Genomic DNA, 15,275 nt, shown 5'->3' on the forward strand with positions numbered 1-15,275 from the left:
GTGCATGGCAAGTTACTATGTAATGTATTCATGCCCGTTTCATTTTATCCATAGTACATTTATAGTACGTACTTTTATATTGGAAATATTTCATTATATTAAAATAACAATTATATAAGTTTATTCACACAAACAAAAGTTATACTTACAATTAAATAACACCATGTTATTTTAATATAATAAAATATTTTCAAATGGCCGCTACTATAAAAGTTTACGTTGGCCGAAACGTCGAGAAAAAAATTAATTTTATTCCTTTTCTATGAAATATATTCGTTATACAACAAATTCTCCATTCCTAAAAGTATTTTCAATGTAAAAGTATGTACCATGAATAAAATTAAATAGGCATAGGTCTAAATTTTAAATATAAGCCTACATATTTGGTTCTAAGATCTCAAGCCTAAGTTAAGGAAACAAACCACTTTTAATACCTGAAAAAAAATACTTATCATGAAAAACTACAAATTTAAAGTAACTTATTTGAAAATTTTTCTAGTGATATTAGGTAATATTACCCTTACTTATACTGTGGTAAATCATATATTGCACCAACTTATCCATTGTGGCACTAGGTGCCATGTTTCGGGATTTTTTTACTGTCTGTAGGATTTCAAGTGAACGAGTGGATCTTTTGGGCTAAAATTTTAGAAGAATACTTTGTACACCTGCAGATTTGGCATGAATGCAGGGATTTTAATTTGAATAAGTAGAAAATGTTTGGCGATAAAAATACTGAATTTTTTCATTTTTTTTTGCTTATTATGCCACTTTTTTGTTTATAAAACATCTTCTACTTATTCAAATTAAAATCTCTGCATTTACTAAATCTACCAATTTAGCAAAAGAACTACTGGTACAACTAGAACCTTACGGACAGTGGACAAATTTCCAAAACATTGCATCGAGTGTCACAATGGGTAAGTGGGTGTAAAAAATGATTGACCACGCTAAAAGTAGAGGTAATATTGCTTAATATCGCCAACAAATTTTAAGTTCTTAAATATTTCAAAGATATAATTTTGAAAATCTAAATTTTAAAATTACTAAAAATAGCTCTTTTGCAATATTTCAACCACAAATATCCCCTTTTGCAATATTTTAATCCAACATTTTTGTTTTATAATTTTTTTATTTTAAAAACTCAGTTTATAAATTTTGAACTTCTAATCTTTACTCTTTCTAATTTTTATTTTTCAAAATTTTTACCCTTAACCATAATATGCATCACTTTTACTAAAAACTCATTTCGTACCTTTGTTACGTCGTACGACTCACATCATAAATTTATTAAAAAACTGAAAATATGATAATCTTTAGAATGCAAACATTGAAATTCAAACTCTCAAAATAAAAAAAATGCATTGCGTGCGTTGTACGATTTCGACACACGGCCGAATGCATGTCAGTGTCGATTCAGCGAAATGCTCAATCAGCAATTCGTGACGTTGTAAGCGAGCGCTACTTTTAACGTGTACATTTTCCGTAATTTTAAGTTTGTAAATATTGTAAAAATTACGTTACGAACGAAGGATTTAAAAAGCCTTATACGCGCTCAAACGAGCAGTTCGTATTCAGTCGCGGGCTCCGTACGCCGCTGTTCGACAATTGGCGCGAATCAATATCTTACTACAAATCTCTATTAGTTAATAAATTATAACATATTCTTACTTGTAAAAGTTCAATAAATAAATCACTTATATTGAAGACTTTAAATACGTTGGTGCGTGCAACTTTATTGTCGAGAACCTTTCCTTCAATCAAGGATACTTCTAACGCTGTTCGACATCAATGCAAAGTAAGTGAATTTACTTATTCATTATGAATACATAAAATCGCAAGTTTAATTAATAAAAGAGCCTAACCACTAAGACATATCATTACGCCCTTTATGTTAGTTCTCAATATAATATTCAAGATGTAACACCTTAAACATTGTTAGCTACAATACAATATAAAGCAAACAAATTTCTCTCGATTATTCTAAGTGAGCATGTTATGAGGAAACATTTTAAGCCTAGATAAAGTGGAGAAGATAGTCCAGATCTTTCAGAACGCACAAGTGACTTAAAACTCTGATTTATGTAGTGAAATTTGATGAATTTTGCTCAGTTATTTTATAAGGCATGCAAATAATTTTTCAGAAGAAAAAGATTTTTTAAGTTACATTAGGAAACAAATTTAATTAAAGAGAATATCTTTTGTTTTTCTGCAGAATTCAACCTAGGCTAGACCTCTTAACTATTGGTAAATGCAGTTAGTTATTCCAGACATTCATCAAATCGCTTGTGCGATTTTTTTCGTTCATATATTGTCTTGGAAACAGGTATATGCAAATACGCAAGTTATAACAGGATTAAAGATATATTTATCTAGCTTCCTTGTCAATGCAAGTTTAAATTAGAAAATGCAACCTTACGTAGTTTCAAACAATAATATATTGTGTAATAAGGGCGTAAAGTGAGCTTAGATCGATTATGGAGTCGCAGTACGAGCTAAGGTGAGTTAACCCGAACCGTAGACACACATCGTACTGCAACCACACAAGGTCAAAAAGCCCACTCAACTCTTGGTGCACACCATATTTTATGCCACGCGCCGACTTATTTTCGTATTAATTTAAACTAATTTTTTGACACGGCAACCCTACGTTTGTTCAAATATATAAACATTAAATGTAAGAATTCAAAATTTTTCTTGTTTTAATTGCGGGCAACAAGATTTTTTTTTCCCGCGAAAAGTGGGCAAAAAGGTGAAAGCGGTCAATAAAGCCCTTTTTACCTGCATATCCTTTATTGCCTTAATTGCATGCCAGCCAAAAAAGAGATACTTGAGTACGGACACTTGAGTGCGGACTTACGTACGAAGAGGAGACTACTATCGGTTAAAAAATGATAGTCCTCTGGCTTTTTTGTTGAATATATTAGAGAAAAAAATCGCTTACTATTGGGATAAACAGTCAGTTGTAGCTCAACTATACAGTAATACAATGATATAAGTTGGGTTACATAAAAATTCAAATTGCAATCATAGCGGCAGCTGGAAGGTAAACAAATAGTTTTGGAGGTTTTTCACTTAGTTAAAAATGTTAATAAACGGTTGAAAAAATTTGAGCATGTAATGTGAAGATTTGAGAGCACATAAGTGCAAGAATTTATTAAAAAGTTTAAAAAATTAATCAAAATGCCGCTTGAAAGATAAAAAACTATCTCAGGAAAGAAATGTCATATTCAGCTTGAACAACCCTACTAAAAAAGATAGATGACCAGCAACTGATTATTAGATGATAATCAGCTGATAATCAGTTGATAACCATGCCACCGTCAGCTGATTATTAAGTGATATCAGTTTAATATTTTTATTGAAGCTAAAAGTTATCAATTTGCGTTAATGTGAGATAAAATAATATTCAGCTAAATATCATGTAATAATCATCAAAAAATTTGTTACCTGAAATTTTATTTTAAAGTTGTTTAAAATTCACAAAAGTCATTGAATTTACATAATTTAATTTATGAAAATTGCTCAAAATTTAGGTATCTTTCTCTTTTTTATATCAAATCACAGTTGAAATTACTACTATTATATTAGTAATTATATTAATCTGACAGCACTAAAGTAATGCTTTTCAATGATAGATGGCACACTAATGAATATCATTCGCGTTGTTTTTAGTGAAAAAAATAATTATTTTCTCTAAAATTAAGTGTCCAAGTACGCCTGCCATATTTTATAGCAGGACCAGAACTGGGACACGCAAAAGTACACAAATTTTAATAACATTCAGCAACTGAAATGTACTTTAAAGAATATTAAACAGTTTTTCTAATAACAATTGATAATATCAAATCGAATGTACCTGGGAAAAAATCGAATTCACGTATTTCAATGTTTCTTGATTTTGGTTGTAATTCTAACCTCAAAAAGTGAGGTTATGCGTCTCTGATTACCACTTTTTGGAATTTTTAATTCATCGATTCAAATTAACTCTAAAGTATATAGATCGATTAGTATTGCCAAATAAAACGAAAATGGAACTTTTATATGTTTGCATATAAAAAAAAGTAAGGAATAATAACTCTTAATAGTTGTCCCAGTACTGGGTCCAAGTGCCTGTTCCGCTACTACGGCCAACTCGAAAATCGTGTCCCGCTACTGCAGTCATCGACTCTTTTATTAAAATTATTATTTATCAGGATAGAAAAGGCTTAAAACGCAAACTTTTCTTCATTCGATAGGAAATTTCCCTGGCTACACGATAATACTATGCTTTTTTTTTAATTTGCGACTGAATCTCATAATTTGCATTTATTCCGAAGGGGTATATAAAAAATGTCCCAGTACTGGTGCTTTTACCTTATTCATTTTTGAAAATTATATCTCATTATTTGCTGCTATTTTCTGTTTTTCCCTGCATTTTAATACATTTTATTGTTTCAAATTTCCAAATCCGGTGGAAAAAATATAGTTTTATACAATTTTATACATTTTTTTTATAAGTTTTAACGAAATTGTAAAATTTTTAATAAATTTCAACATAAATATTTAAATTACAACTACGATCAACATGAAAGCACAGAATAAAACAATAAAAAGCAGAAAAAAACAGTGAATTTTTTCGCCAGGGTAGAATTATCAAGAATTTGTAATTTCTTAACGACATATTTGTTGCTCATACAAAATGTTTTAATAATTCATTATAAATTTTACTTTTTATTAAGCTTAAACTGAAATGCAACTTTTACTTATGTAGTATTGACAAATCAGTAAAAATTTAAAATTTAGCTTGATTTAAAATAGTGAAGATTAACAAATAAAATATTACTTGAACTGATAAACGTTGCTTCGAGATAATCAACTTTTTAGTAATAATGTAAATTTCAAAAACAACGTTGTACCTCAAAAATGTCTGTTAAAAATTTGATACTTTATGTAAAAAGTATCAGTTATTATAAATTATCAAGTCAAATTAAGTTTATAAGACATTCGAATGGGAAGATTTAACAAGTTATTAATTTTAATTACCTACGTTTTTTTAATCAGAAATACTTTTAGTTGTGAATGTAGACACTGAAATGAGCATAGCCAATGAAAGTAAACTTGGGGCATGCCTTTTCTTTGACCCCACCTACAGTATCCATGGAAACAACTTTACCACGAGAACTCAACAAGCGTTTCTAGTAGAGCAGCAAGAAGGAGGGAGAGAGGCAGAGAGAGAGAGAGAGAGAGAGAGAGAGAGAGAGAGAGAGAGAGAGAGAGAGAGAGAGAGAGAGAGAGAGAGAGAGAGAGAGAGAGGAGTAGGGAGGAAGAGAGAAATGTCAAGGGTCGCAAAGCTCTGCAGTCAGTATCTACATGGTCTCCGAGTACACATAAGCCAAGCAAATCATTTTTTAATTTTTATAAATTCATCTATGAAGTAAAAAACACCAAAATGTGACATATGTGTTTGGGAGTATTATAAACATTATTGAAGCTACTATTGAGTATACTTTATTTGTTTGTATAACTGTTTGCATCAACTTTTTATATACTTTAATATTATAATACCATTTTTATTAGTGTTAATACTGTGATAGAAGTGATAAATACAAAAATCCTACAAAATTAATCGCAGAATCGATTATGTGTTGTGTATACAATTAATCTGCTTATGAACAGAGAAAACAATAAATGTGTATATTTGAAATCGTAATTTATTTTAGGAATTGAATTTGTTTCTATGAAAAGTAATACATTTTACCTTTTTTTAATTTAAGTATTATCATCTCAATCAGAAAATGTAAAAGTTGAAAAATTAGCAAAATTGATTGTCTTGAATAAAATTAATTTCATCAGCACAGTAGAAATGTGCTGATTATTAAGTGAAAAAGCTACTTAGTATTCAGGTTGAGGTTATAAGTATAATCTTACTTCATTCATGCATTTAATAATCGACCAACAATCAAAAAATCTAATCAAGTTGTCACATTGGAGCTGGGATTTTTGGCGCGTGGCACCGCCGCCTCTATGGCGATGGTAGCTCCATCACCTAGTTGGGCAACACGGGATTCTTCTACTGTGCTCAGTAATATTTGCAACAATTCTGTAAATAATCAAACAGAGTCTAATGTTTCGATGCCTCCAACCAATTTGATTTCACCAGCAGTGACTGAAGATATAGCGTGCTTAATGTCCTCTGGATCTATTGCCGCTTCTCGAGATTTGTTGCAACAAAGTGCGACGCCTGGACACCAAGTAAATCAGTCTGGTAATTCACAAACAGACAAATCATCGAATATTGAATGCATAGTTTGTGGTGATAAAAGCAGTGGGAAACATTATGGACAATTCACGTGCGAGGGTAAGAATAGTTTTTAAAATGTGAAATTAAGTAAATGCTTTATAAAAAGGTATTTAGAAAAATCTGACACAGAATCTGGTATAACAAATATGATTTTTTATATTGCATATATTTATAAATTACATACCCTCACTGTAAAATAACTGATTACCGACAATCTTTTTCGTTAGATGCTGAAAAAGAATATAGCTATAGGATAAGTTAATAGTGATAAGGCAGTCAAAAATAATTAAAAAAATTCAATTCTATTTAACATTTTTTTTACTATGCACGTATAGTTCTCTAATGTTTATTTCTGTTATATGTTTTATTGTTAATTAAAAGAACTTGTTATTAATTATTTTGATTAATGAAATAGTAGAATAAGAGAGAGAGAGAGAGAGAGAGAGAGAGAGAGAGAGAGAGAGAGAGAGAGAGAGAGAGAGAGAGCTCGTGGCCAGTGAGATGTACACACACGCGCGCGCGCATGCGCGCAAGCACAGATCTGCGTGTACATGTGTGTGCGCCTTCAATTACCTTCTGTTGATAACTTATATATTTCTTCCAGTATATATTGTTTCCTCTTTCGGACAGTATTCGGCAACTATTGCATATCTAAATCGCCGGACTTGATAATGTTTTTGGCCCTGTCATGGCCGTTGCATAACATAGCAAAATACATACCTTGTTGAAAATAGTTAATAGAAATCGATTAAATTTTCACTCAAATTAGAAGCTATATCTTAATCTCACCTTTTGCATTAAAGCTCTATTAAAATCGATAGAATCAATATGAATCGATACAATTCTATACTATAATTGACTATTAAAGCCAATATAGGCCAACCGTTAGTATTGTTAGTATCGTTAGTATTTTAATTGTTGTTTTCGTATGAAATTTTATCGACTCATATATATTCTATCGATTTTAATTGAGTTCTAATAAAAAGAGTGGGATTACGATATAACTTCAAATTCAATAAAAAATTCAATCGATCCTTATCAAATATTTACAGCACGGATAGCTATGCTAGCCTGTCCATGAACTTATGTGCATAGTGTAGGATGTATGAAAGGGGTCGTCACTTAAACTATCATTATTTTCCGATAACTACACTGCAAAGTTAGAATTGGCTGTGAAATTGCAAACGTTTTGTTTTAGATCAACATACAGTGTTTATATAATACTGCGATAAATACTGCAAAATTTAGCCAAAGCATCCTAGGAATTCGCAGGGAAATTTTGAACATTTTGTTTTACTGTCTTATAGATGGTCTTAGACCAACATACAGTGTTTATATAGTACGAATAGACGATCTAACTTATTCTATATAGCAAAAATCTATAAATGTCTTATACATCGGCATAAGAGTAGCACTAAATAGAAATTATGAAAAATTGGCAGTAATTACGTGAAAGTGGTTTTGTGATGGTTTTGCTCCATGTTTTCTACACTAGGCACATACGTTTCTAAACCGACAAGAACAGATATATTTTGCTATGCTATTTGCGCAGTAGCAATGGTGAGGCCAATAATTATGCTACTTGAGCAGAGCTTATAGAGCGAACATCCTCATACATTTTTGAGAAACTCTAGTGGAAATAGAGAACATAAAAAAGTATCAAGAAACGTAGAAAAATGTAATAAACTGTACTATTCTGTGCCACAGTGCTAGTTTTCGGACCTTATTTACGTTTTTCTACAATTTGTTACATGTTATTCTATTTTGCTTTGTTTTAGTACGTGTTATTACGAATCCATTAATGTAAATATTTCCTGGAATTTGTTTATTAAAATAACAAATATAATAAAACGTAAGAGTATAACGAAATGTAATTGATCGTATGTAAGTATATTATTTTGTAAGAAATCGTGTAATGTATATTTTATTACATTTTTTTACATTTTTGTTTATATTATCACATATTTGTATCAAAAAGCTTAATCACGTGACTTTGAAAAAAGAAGAAAATGTCAGAATACATAAAATAAAGTAGTACAGTATAATGAGTACAAATACAGGTTTTATAATTAAGATAATAACACGAAAAAATGGAACCAAGTTTTAAAAATAATATTTTATAATAATTTAATTTCAAGAAAAATTAAAAAACATTGGATCTTAGTCCTCTAGTTTTTATATTATTATCTGGAACGAGGCGCAAAAACGGACAGATTCACGCATCGTATAAACCCGACGTTGCGCAAGCGCGAAGTAAGATTTGCCTCGCTTCGTACGTGAGACTGACGTCGAGCAACTACCGATTACGTGCGAAAGTGTGAGAGAGAGAGAGAGTGTGTAAGCGCGAGAAGAAGATGTCTCGACCGGCTCTTGCTGCAAGAGGGAACAACGACCCGGTATCAGCCAGCAAGTCTTCCAACGGTAACTTAACGTGGCGAGGTATCTATACGTGAGTTTTAGTAAAACTGATACTTTATGTGAATTTTAGTAAAACTGATACTTTATGTGAATTTTAGTAAAACATATTTAACTTAAATGTACGCTGACAAATGTTGTGAAATCAATTAAAGCAATGTCAGGTATTAAACTTTAGCAGGTAAGGTTGAATAAGTGGATTAGCTATTGTGAAACAATAAGAATATACCAAAAGATATACCCTAGTAGAAAAATTGGGGGTTCATCAGTCAAAATCAACGATATTTTTCAAATATCGGTAGATTCTGGGTTTCAAATCTCGGTAGAAACCCTATGAGTGGTCACATGCATTTTGTATGGCGTTTTTGGTAGATTATTGTTAAAGAATAATAAGTCGTTTATTATACTTTTATAACGCCAATAATAGCGTCCGGAAAGTGCTATTTGCACTTCTTAACCACTAGGTGTAGGAATCAAGCGCAGAACCTGAGCAGGTATCGTAGGTCGCCGATGTCGCGACCCAAAAACGTGCTCTCCGTAATAGATATATCGGTCAACATCGATCATGGATGGTGTTTAGGTGTCTAGAGTCGCCGATGATGGGATTTGGGTAGTGCACACGGGGATATCAATATCTCTCGTGGATGATTTCCAGGTACATAGGGTCGTTGATGACGGGGTCCAGGTAGTGTGACCCTTATCTTTTACTGTCTAGAATCAGTTTTTACACTTAGACAATGAAACCTACGGAACGCACTACCTCGACCCCGTCATCGATGACCTCATGTACCTGGACAGCACGCATAACTCATTTAAATAAGTTTGCCCCAAGGAGAACGTTGTGCACTGCCTGGACTCCGTTATCTGCCATTCTAGACACCGCATCCATGACGGATATTGCCACATGGATACTAAAATCTACAGCCCTAAATACTACTACTAAATATTTATGATTTTTAACCCTATTTATTATGTTGATTCCAATATTAATATGTATATACTCTGGAACACTATCACAGTGGTTGCCGTAAGCTATATATGTATACTGTTTTATTTACATTAAGCGATAGTTTTTTTAACGTCGGTTATTTGGCGACTTTGCTGAGATGAACATTCATCTCGTCCTGTGCTGAAGACCACGAGCTATCACTCGAGATGACGACCGTGTCGTCAGCATAAGAAATTATAGAATCCTTTCACATATCTGTGGGTAGATTGTTTACCTATAAGATAAAAAGCAATAGACCTAATATGGTTCCTTGCGAAAGTTCTATGGGAATATCTTTGTAGTCACTTTTACAGTTATTAATTTTAACGCATTGTTTCCTACATAATAAATAGACGTTAAAAAGTTTTGAGGCACATTCTCTAATTCCATATTTTTCTAACTCACCCAATAATATTCTGTGGTCAATAGTGTCAAAAGCTTTGGCTAGGTCTGAAAATGTCGTTATTATTGGTTTACTTTTGTCTAATCTCCTGTATATAATATCAGCAAGACAATCAAGTGCATCTGTTGTTCCTTCGATCCAAATTGTTTTCAGTAGAACGATTTATTAAACTTGACACTACGGCGCTCCAGGCTCGATTTTTCATTGCAAGTTTTTCTTAAAGAGTTTTATGTAAGATTAGATTTCAAGGTTGGTGCTGTAATCGCGTGAGTATACGTAATCATCTCTTCGCATTTCAAAGATTTTCGAAACACTAAACGTCCGATCGAAATTTCCCTTAGTAGAATGATTTATTAAACCTAACACTAGAGCACTACAAGCTTGGTTTTTCACTACGAGCTTTATTTAAAAAGTTATACGTAATAGAAAAACAGTGTTTTTAGCGATGACATCCCCTTAAGAATTTGGCTTTAGGTACATCATGACGACTGTATATTTTTCGAAATTTGCATTGAGACTTCTTATGTTCCCGCACACAATTGAATTATTTTTCTTTATAATATTTCTGTTCTGTTTTTCTGATATTTTCTGCTTCGCACTCTATCTTGCTTATTTCTTTAATATTAAAATCCTTATTCATAATTAATTCCTGTTTTTTCCTTTATTCTAAATATTAAAGTTGAGACAGTTAAGCAAAGTTGCTGACATACTAGAAGTTCTTAATCCCACTACGTTAGCTGACGTAGCCCCTGCCATGCTGACATATTTTGGTATTATAGGTTAATCGGTAAAGCCAATATACTTTCTTATCTTGGCTTGCAAGATTTTACATTCGTGGCTATCTGTTGCCAGATGTTGTATATTGTATTCTGTCTTGTATTTGCTATTGCTGTAGACGCAGTTCAAACATTTCATTATGTTACCTTGACATTCCCACCATGTTCTGATTACCAGCACACTTAAAACAGATATGCGCATTTTTGGCACTTCATTTTGTTGTGTCCAAATGTGCCACAGTTAAAGCAAGGTTTTATATTAAAATAATTATAAACTCTATCCTACAAAAAGTCTATTATTGCTTTCTCTGACACATTAATATAATTCTGTTGACATTTCAATTAACGCTTTCTGCAATTAAATTTTATGGTTTTTATAATTATTCAGAACAGCACATTTTTTGTTATTGTATGTAAATTTGCTAAAATTTCTTTCGTTTATTTCTTTTTCTAATTTTTTTTGACATCTGAACCTTTAAAATTGTTAATTCTGACTACTTATAGTTTCGGATTTTCTACTTTTTCTCTGTTAACTTAACAACTGTCTGCTAGTTTTTTCTTTAATATACTACTAGCAAGGTTACCTCACTCCTAACGTCGCTCAGTTAATTAGGTGTATATATAGCTATAAATATATATATATATATATATTTATAGCTCTAAAAAAATAAAAATGTAATAAGATTTTAATAATAAATATAAAAAATACGAAGGTTACGCTATTAAAAAATTCAATGAATTTTCGATAACAAAATTGGATGCCATGTTCGATTTCGATTTCGATGAATCAGCAATTATGGAGAATGATTTAGATAGCATGAGTTAAATATATAAATTCTGTAATGCTAAACATTTCAAATTTGAAATATTATGTGATAAGAAGTTTTCTAATTATTGCAATAGAGGAAACGTTGTATTATCTGACAATATCACTTATCCTTAAGAGGTTAAGCCTGGGTTAAATCCTGCAAAAAAAAAAAACAAAAAGATATTCTTCTTACCAACAAATTTTTTATTTGATATAAATTAAAAAAAATTCTATCGAAAATATAAAATATAGACCATTTTTATCGGACAAAAACATGTATATTTCTTGTCAAATCATTGACCAAAATTCATGACATTTTAATATACAAATAAGTGTTTTAGTCACTTGCCACGGCTTTCTAAAAGATCCAAACCGTCTTCTTTACTCTATTCGAGCTTAAAATGTACCTTAAACATGCCCCCTCAAACTGAGCAAGAGACATTTCCAAAAAATATGAATTAAATATCGTTAGCAACAAATTTTTTTATCTAAAAACTATACTAAGTGACTAAAAACACTTATTTATATAGTGAAATATCATGAATTTTGGTCAATGATTTTACAAGGTATATACATGTTTTTTTTTTATAAAAATGGTGTATATTTTATATATTTTTGATAGAATTTTTTTTTCAAATTATATCAAATAAAAAATTATTTGGTAAGAAGAATATCTTTTTGTTTTTTTGCAGGATTCAACCCGTGCTTAACCCCTCAACGTTTAAAAGAATTAGTTTCTAGAAATACTGACGAAAGTAAACACTTTTAAAGTAATATTAGACAATATAATAATACACTTGCCTTCACAAGTTTTGGAACTAGATTTGACGCTCTTTTTGTAAAAGGCCCTCAAGTTATTCAAATAAGTAGTCAAATTTTCCAGAAAATATAGGCAACTATACATCATTGATAATGAAATCGCCTCGTAATCACGATTACAAACTAATGTGTCATGTTCTTTAATGTTATTAAAGGAATTAGATAATTATTTTCGACAAGTAAACATGTACGCTAAATCATACAAAATGATGCACGAAGTCGATATGGAAAAACAAAGTCGTTTGAAAAACATTAACGTTAAGTTTAATAGTAAAGAATTATAATATATTGAACACGCAATTCTAAACATGATAAACGTAGATATAACGCAGCTAAATGTGATGAAGTAGCTGTGGTATTTGTAGGTGAAAATGGTCAACCACTAGAAACAATTCAAAACATAGAGCACCTAATAATATACCGTAGTACCGAAAAAACAAAGAAATGGACACCGAGAAAAAGAGTTTGAAAGCCAATGATAAGTAGAATGTACTTTGTAAATCTGAAGGATCGCACAAGATTTTTTTAAAGATTATTATTACATGTTAAAGGGGCTCAATCTTATGAAGAATTAAAAACATTGGAAAATGTTACATACGCAACATTTCATGAAGTAGTTGTAGCTAGAAAATTAATAACCACCGATGAAGAATGGGACAAATGCTTGGAATAAGCAATCAAGGTTGAATTTCCTAAAGCTCTGTATAATCTGTTTGGTTGTATATGCGTATTTCATAACCCAGTAAATGTTAAAGAATTATTTTAAAAATTTGAAGCATATTTTTACAGTCCATTGTTAACTAAAGAAATACGTGAAAATATCTCACTGAAACATATCAACTCCATTTTAACAAGTCACGGGTATACACTGATTTCAATTTACCTAAATTTAGTAAGGATGTTGAGGAAACCAATTATGAAGAATTTTATGCAACAAATGAAATTGAAAATGATTCATTATACAATATGAGCTCTTTAACGAATAAACAACGTGAAATTTTCGATGCAGTAATAAATAGTGTAATTAATAATACTAATCAAGTGAAGTGTTTCTTTATTAATTGACCTGGAGGTAGTGATAAAAACTACTTACTAAATACAATTATCACTCATTTAAATAAAGAAAAAATAAGTGTTTTACCTATAGCATGGACTGGTATAGCAGCAAATTTATTAATAAATGAAAGAACTTCAGATGTAATTTTTAAATTACCATTAAATATGAATGAAGATTCAACGTGCAACATTACTTGTTCGCACCAAGTACAGCGCCCCGTGGTTTTTTTGCATTCAGGTGTCCTCCGCGTACCGGGGCTGTGTCGATGTGTCTAGGGTGGCCGATGACGGGGCCTAGGTGCACCTTTCCGTTTCCGTTTTGATGTCAAATTTTTTTTCATGCTTTTTTCTCGTTCCTCAATAATAATTTCTTAAATTCATCTTATTTTCTTACTTTATTCATAGTCTAGTAAAAATTTATGAAATCTCTGATAAAAACCTTTCTTTAAAGGTAAAAACCTTGGGAAGGATGAATCTGTTTTCACGCTTTTTAAATTTCACTGGAAAATTTTTAATATCTACAAAAAGTAGTGAAATCGTAGAATAAAATGACAACGATTTATTTTTAATAATTTTATCGAATCATTTTTTGTTACAATTCATTATGTTTTAATTTTTTTTACCGGTGATATTGTAACTTTTTAATTAATTATTGTTTTATAGTTTATAGTATATATATATATATATATATATATATATATATAGTACTTATATTGTACTTATAGTGTTTGTATGACGTTCTAATATATATAAAAAGAAAATTTAGTTGTTCACCAATAAACAAAATGAAACGGGCATGGCAAGTGACGTATTAATTATCTTGAGAGTTGTTCTTTGCTTCATTACGACTAAATATAATAAACTTGACGTTGTTTGATTGATCTTAGTTCTTTTCTATCTGTAATTTTGTTGCGGAATATATCAAACTCGCCTAACCTTTTACTTTTTTAAGAGTTATTTTTTTTTTAGATATTGCAATCTTTTTTTTTTAAATTTTTTAGAGTATTTCATATTCAAAGTCGTAAAAATAAAATATAAGCATCTTTAGCACCATTCGACCATAGCTTTTTTCTAACATGTATTTTAATATAAAATTGATTTGGTCCAGATATGAGGGATGCTGCAAATACTTATTCGTTCATATATGATTTTTTATCCAAAGTTATGTGTTTGTAAATATGAAATGACGAATGCTGTATGTATTTATGCATATAACAAGATGTAATCTGCAGATTTGATCCAGATCAAAGGGATGCTCCAAATAGTTCTTTGAGTAGCTATGTTCTTTTTTTTAAAGCTATGTGTTTGTGAATATGAAATGATGAATGCTGTATGTATTTATGCATATTACAAGATGTTATCTGCAGATTCAGTCATGCATTGATTTGATTTGCATTGATGTATCAGAAAATAAAAATTTTTAATAAATAATTTCATTTAACAATAAGTGTATATGTATTGATAACAACAATATAATAATAACAACAACGATCTATTCATTTTAATTATAGGAATACATTTTATTCTTTGATAAAGATGAAATCGCTTGATTCAATTTTTTGGTAAAGAATAAAACTCGAAATTTATTCTTTTGAAATGACAGAGAAAAATGTTATTCTTTTTAAAAGATTAGACTGTGAGATTGAATCTTTAGAAAATAATAAATTGTGCGATTTATTCTTTAAAAATGACGAAGAAAAATATTATTTTTTACAAAAATCAAACTG

At 30.5% G+C, this 15,275-nt stretch overlaps 1 protein-coding gene across 13 annotated transcripts in view; it reads left to right on the forward strand.

The window, feature by feature from the left end:
• The first annotated feature begins 1,776 nt into the window (after positions 1–1,776).
• LOC100680356 (steroid receptor seven-up, isoforms B/C) overlaps positions 1,777–15,275 on the forward strand; it is a 210,580-nt gene continuing 197,081 nt past the window's right edge. For 2 of the 13 annotated variants that reach the window (XM_031925564.2, XM_031925566.2), the window contains exon 1: positions 5,332–6,340. Coding sequence is in view for 7 of the 13 variants with exons in the window: in XM_031925566.2 (XP_031781426.1) it covers positions 6,007–6,340 (334 nt within the window). In the remaining 6 variants the exon portion in view is untranslated. Of the gene's footprint in view, positions 1,799–5,317; positions 6,341–8,460; positions 8,733–15,275 lie in introns of those variants that run through there. The other 11 variants (XM_031925567.2, XM_031925565.2, XM_031925572.2 and 8 more) reach the window with 9 other exon arrangements.

The sequence above is a fragment of the Nasonia vitripennis genome (assembly GCF_009193385.2).
Source record: "Nasonia vitripennis strain AsymCx chromosome 3 unlocalized genomic scaffold, Nvit_psr_1.1 chr3_random0001, whole genome shotgun sequence".
Lineage (NCBI taxonomy): Eukaryota > Metazoa > Arthropoda > Insecta > Hymenoptera > Pteromalidae > Nasonia > Nasonia vitripennis.